The sequence below is a fragment of the Columba livia genome, chromosome 2, assembly GCF_036013475.1.
Source record: "Columba livia isolate bColLiv1 breed racing homer chromosome 2, bColLiv1.pat.W.v2, whole genome shotgun sequence".
Classification (NCBI taxonomy): Eukaryota; Metazoa; Chordata; class Aves; order Columbiformes; family Columbidae; genus Columba; species Columba livia.
Window position 1 is genome coordinate 130,734,636 of NC_088603.1, and position 6,013 is coordinate 130,740,648.

General features: G+C 37.0%; 1 protein-coding gene across 6 annotated transcripts in view; it reads left to right on the top strand.

Moving 5' to 3' along the window:
* The window catches only part of ZFHX4 (zinc finger homeobox 4), a 151,405-nt gene that overhangs the window by 141,319 nt on the left and 4,073 nt on the right, over positions 1-6,013 (top strand). For all 6 annotated transcript variants that reach the window (XM_065053838.1, XM_065053840.1, XM_005509202.4 and 3 more), the window contains one exon: positions 5,859-6,013. This exon is cut by the window's right edge and continues 4,073 nt beyond it. In XM_065053838.1, coding sequence (XP_064909910.1) covers positions 5,859-6,013 — 155 coding nt within the window. The remainder of the gene's footprint in view (positions 1-5,858) is intronic.

Below are 6,013 nucleotides of genomic sequence, written 5' to 3' on the forward strand. Positions count from 1 at the left end.
TGAATCTTATCATGTTGCATAGTCAGCATCCCCTTTTAAATGCATTTATATTTTGCTTGTGAGACTGGTGTGTGTTGCTGTAGCCTGGAGGATATCTCTGATTTAAAAAAAAAAAAAAAAAAGAAAAAGATAATTTTAGTTTAAATCTGATAGACAGAATATCAGGCTTCTGTAACAAAAGCAGTGTGACAATATCAATGTTATGGGTTTGTTTGTTTTGAATGATAGTCCTTTAGGCAAAATTTGGGTTAGAATGTTGTATGCAAATGTTGTGTATGCAAATATTTAAGTAACATCTGAGGAAGAACAAAATACTAATTCCCACATTATTGGTCCATCAGGTCACCCCTTAGACCAGTCCAACCTGTTGTTTCATTCAGAATAAATATTTAAAATAAAATGCTCTCCAAGACCCTCCGTTATAATTATGCATAATTGCCTACTAAGATAAGAAGGTTCCATTGAAGGTGATTTGTAATGGTAGTTTCATTCTGATCCAAATTCTAGGAGTTGCTGAATATCTCCTACCCCTAGTTTGTAAAGTCATTGCAGACATGTACCACTTAATTTGGGCTTGCACTTTTAACTGGACACGTAACTGTTTACTGGCTGGTTTGACCCTGGCTGTTTTTTAGTCATAATGAAAAGACAATCAAGTTTTCTGCAGAATGATTTGTTTAGTCTTCAAAGACTGAACGTAATATATTTTCTTGTATTGGGCTCCAGTTTTGCAGTCAGAGTTCATTGTGAGTGCAGCCTTGCAGACTGAAGCTCTCCCATTCATCTTCTAACTTTGCAGATTCATATCAGATATGTCCACAGCAGAGTTAGGGAACTGGTTAAGACCCCTCACCTCATTTTATCCAGTAATTCCACTTGCTGTTGATCTCTAAACTTTGATTAAGAAAGCAACTCACTTTGGCAAGTAAGGTAGGGGCTTAACCAACAGTGTTGTTAGACATATTAAGAGTGTAGCAATGTGTTCTCTGCTACCCAGCTCTGCTTTGATTGATGATGATCATGTTATTGTTTCCCTAAGTGGTGGTCAAAGCATCTTGTTTTTCTCTTCATTGGATCAGAATGGCTTTCCTTTCACAATGGAGTCTTTGGCTGAGTGCCCTCTGGCTTTTGTCAAACAGTTATTGGCACAGAGAGTGCATATAAAGGAAATATAAAGTTGCTGCATTTCCTTCTTAATGGCATACAGTGTCCAGGTCCAAAAATGACTGGTCATTGTTCATTAAAATTATAGATATTGTTTCTCCATATAACTTCGCTAAATAGCTTTGGTTAGGTTAACCTTCAGGTAAAATGGCCTCCATGAAACTCAGGTTTTGTCTATACTAGTAAATGGTATTTGCTTGGGAAGGCATTATTACATACTTCTACATTCAAAACTGAAGTCTCCATGCAAAGTGAGCCTTGGGAGTGGTTCTGGACCTGTGAGAGCATCTCAGCTGTGCTCAGAAGTTGTTTAGGAGAATGCTGTTGACCCAGGCCAAAACAGTGCCAATGACCATTCTTACTGTTTAACTTTCCAGATGGTTTAGTTTCAGTTTTTTGGGAAATGCTCCCTGGTGCTGTTTAACTTGCTATTACCAATTTAGCCTCAGAGTCTGTAAATCGTCCTGTTAATAATACAAAAGGTATTATTGCAGGCCAACTGGTCCATACTAATTTAATTTTCAGATTTTCTAATTTCCACCAAATATCTTTTTCTTTGAGATAAATTTAGATCATTAGTACTGTGGCATGCACAGTGCACTGCCAATTGAGATGGATTTGTACCCCCTTTCATCTTGCATCTTCTTAAGGTTAATTAGCCCATTGTGGGCAAAGCCCACTGTGTAAACTAGCAAGTAGAATCTTGTTAACTTTTTCTTTTGCCATATGCTAAATAGCTCCTACATCCCCCTTTTTGTTGCCTGGCAAATACTTGCATGCATAAATCTCCATTCCCTAATGATACATAATGGAGCAGTCATAGTGAATGGAAAAAATATATTATTTTAATCATTCTTCATAGAAAAATAGTAATTTACTCAGATGTTATTCAGTACATGCTCAACACTGCTATTTTCCGCACCTATTTATTAAAACATTTCTATTTTTTCTCTACCCTGCTTTGCCTGATAGTTCACATTAATATTTGATGTTAAGAATTGTTCAAGAAGTATCTTTTTGGAAGTAGAGTTCCAAGCAAGCTTTTCTTTGGCTACAGTTCTAGCAGTGTGTATATTCTCAGCCAGCATGACAATTGCTCTGCATCATTCTTTGCATGAAGGATTTTCTGAAGCTAACTCCCTGATGACTCACTACCCTATACTTCAAGTCTACTTCTTGTTAATTCCACCAAAAATGTGTCATTTCTTCTCTTTTGGACTCAATTCCAAAAACGCACTTCAGAAGAAGTTCCAGTGGGATCCCTTATATTTAAATCTTTACCTGTTTTCACTGATGCTTACAGGGCTGGTAATTGTATTTCCTGCAACAAAGCACAACGGTTCTGTCCCACATGTTTATTTAAAGGACAATGTCAACAGTAGTAAGATCCTCACTTCTAAAGAATATGTTTACTGTTTGCTAAGACAGGGTACTAATGAAACTATAATAGTAAACATCACATTTAAAATTCTCTTTTGTGTTTCCCTTTACTCATGCTAGACAGAGAAATTAGCCTGATTATTTTCACTGGTTAATACAAATTCATGAGGGACTTAATTTTGATGTTCTTGCATGCAGTATTGTTTATGGGTTTCCAAAAAAGGTACAAAACCTAGCTAAATTTTGAAAAACACTACTTTTTAAAGTGCAATATTTCATTTTACTGAAATTTTGAAATGGGACTCTTGAAAATAATGCTAAATCAGGGAAGACTGAAATATTCAAAGTACAGCTCATTTTATCTTCTTTATGTAGTGCTCAAACTGGACTTTTATTTGCGAAGATTATTAGATTTGACCAAATAAGTTTGCTTTATTTCTGAATGAAAGTATCCATTAACTTTGAATTCAGTTCTTTTGTTCTAAAACAAGTGGTTTTTCATGTCAGAATTATTGTGTCATTCTAGGATGATATGTCAAAGAATACTCTCACCTATGAGATATACTTCTCTGGATAACGCATTATATCCATTGTGAGCAAGAATATAATTATACCATCTTGTGGGCATCGATTGCTGAGCAAAGTCTCAAAATTACTGCAATGTTTCCTCAGTGTAATTCCTAATATGGAGTTATTTGGTGGAATTCTAATTCATACTGAATTTTAGTTCTGGCTGGTCTTTGTTCTTCAAACCCCTTCATATTTTCTAGGTGACTGTAGATAGAAGAGTTCAGCTGCTGTTTTCAGCTGTTCTTAAAATTCACATTCTCTTTTCTTCTTAGCTATGTGTATTTGCCTATGATAGCTTGCAGAAAACTAGTGCTTCATCTTGCTTCCATCTATTAATACCGGCTCTATGAACCTTTTAATGTCATCATCATTACCACAGGTTCTTTGCGCATCACTTAAGCCTGGGCTGCCTTGAAGATTCACAGCAGCTTTTTTCAAGAATGCACACATCACTGGGTAATATGTACTTAGTGGTTTCAGGAATCTTATCAAGAGAGAAATTTGATTCAGCAGCAATTACTTTTCTTATTATTAGGGCACTAAATTCTGTTCTCTGTTTGCTTTTGGCCCATTGGTGGCAGTTTCTTTTTTATTTTTTTAGTCCTCTGATTCCTCCAAGAGAAAGGGAAGTCTCTCCTCTTTGATAGTCACTTGAAAGAGTTAGTAGGATTAGAATGCTTCATCGAGATTACTGGATTTTCTATTCTATATCTCTCATTTCTGGAAATGAGGCATTAGTTTCATCAAGTTTTCTTCATTTAGTTTTGGAAACCCTCAGTTCCACATTTAACTTCCAATAAAGCAGGTGGATATTCTGTTGCAGCATGTCTGGATATTTAACTGAATTCTATGTATTTCAAGTAAACTCCAAAGAATATCTGGAAAACAGAATAGATTTTGGCTGCTCTGGGCATCACCAGTGTGAGCAGACTGACGACAGCATGATGTGTAAGTGTTGAAGAGGTTAAGAATAGAAAGAAATTGTGATATCCTAAGTAGGTGACAAGCCCAAATAACTATGACAAAGCTGGGGCAGCAGTTCACATTAATTGCGTCATTCATGCATTTTCCATCTATAGTATTTATAATTTATTATATTTTCAGCAGACTCCACACACAATTGCCTGTTACTTCCTGTTGAAAGCGTAGGGGCAAGCAATAGCATCTTCAATGTCATTGTGCAGTAACTGTGGCAATTACCCACTTTTTAATTATAACTGTTGTGACTTCTTTCACTGTACTACCTAACCCATGCACACAATGCATTTTAACTCCTTAGTGTTCCCCTACCATTAAATAGGAGTAATGACACGGTGACAAACATTAAATGGCCTCTTTGTTAAATCTGATAATTATTCTCTTTGAATCCTAATTGCTTTATTCCTAAGTAATGCTAAGCACCTGGATATTGATGATTTAAACGTCATTGTTGTTCACTCCATTAGTGCTTCGTAGCAGCTAATGCCCGTCTAACCTCCATTACAGAGCTTGCGTTTAGTGTTCTCTTATCCATGTGCTAGTAGGCTGTTCCTGACGTTGCTTCGTTTTCACAGTTCTGTGTGCATCACACACTTTGTATGCTCTTTTCTGTAGCAAAATTACTTGCCTGAAAAAATGACAATGGGTGTAAGGTACAGCCTCTTACAGTTAGGTGCCTTTTCTACCCTGTGCCATCATTTAATTTTCTGACCAACTATACATCTCACAGAAGTTGCTTTTTAATAGACTGTTACCAGCCACGGCACTATATCTGGTACTTGAAATAGAGAAAAGATTTCTTCCATTAAGTTATGAGGCATACTTCTTGTGTGTATGCACCCTCCAGGCAGAACCAGTCCATCCTTAGGTTCCTTTCTCTAATGAGGTGGAGGACATCACGCCTGCATGCTTCAAGTAAACCCAGAACAGCAGCATTCCTGTGTCAAAGTACTCCAGTGCTATTACACTTATTTTCCAGCAAATACTACATTGACCTTATTGTTGTGGTAAGGAAAAGCTGTGTTCAGACTCTCAAAAATGAAAATGTAAGCTGTGTGATATCCCAATAATGAATAGCATTGACCTGATTGCTAGTTCTGTTAGTTTTTTGAATGGTCATTTCCTGTTGATATTTACTTATCTAAACATCTTTCTTTCTTTATAATTATTGCATTTTCCCCCAGCAATTTGGATAAAGATTCCTTTTTATTTGAGAGCTAATTACTTGTAGTGAGCACCGTAATTACCAGGTTTCTTAGGTGAAAGATGTGTGGGTTTTATCATCCCAGAGGCATGATAAAAATTAGTTAAAATGAACAACAAAGTAGGGATCTCTCAAAGTATCAATTAGAGGGAAGCACTCTCACTGTGCTTAATGCTTCTTTTCTGATAATCTACTACTGAGTCTATGGAAGAAAATGAACAAAAAAGGAGAGTGATATTTCTACAAGTATGTATCTGATCATGCCAGTGAAGCTGGGTTGACTTCCACTGCCTTTTGTGGGACTTTTCTAGAGGCAGAGATTCATGCATGACCTCCATGATGGTAGAATCAGGACTATAAAGTGAGTAAAAGTTGCTGGTTTTGCTGTCGATTGTGTATTATGAATTCAAGGCCGTAAGACTCACGGAAATGTACTAAAAGCAATTTTAAAATGTGGTTTATTCATGCCGTAGGTAATTCTGGAACACATGAGAAATGTTGAATGTTGCAAGATGTATTTTGCCTTGTGCATTGACAACAGTCATATTTTTGTTGTTTTCAGCTTTAACATCTCCTGGTGCAGGCATGCTTGGGTTTCCTACTTCAGCTACTTCGTCTCCTGCCCTGTCTCTCAGCAGTGCCCCCTCCAAACCTTTGCTGCAGACTCCACCACCACCACCTCCACCACCACCACCACCACCACCTCCACCACCTCCT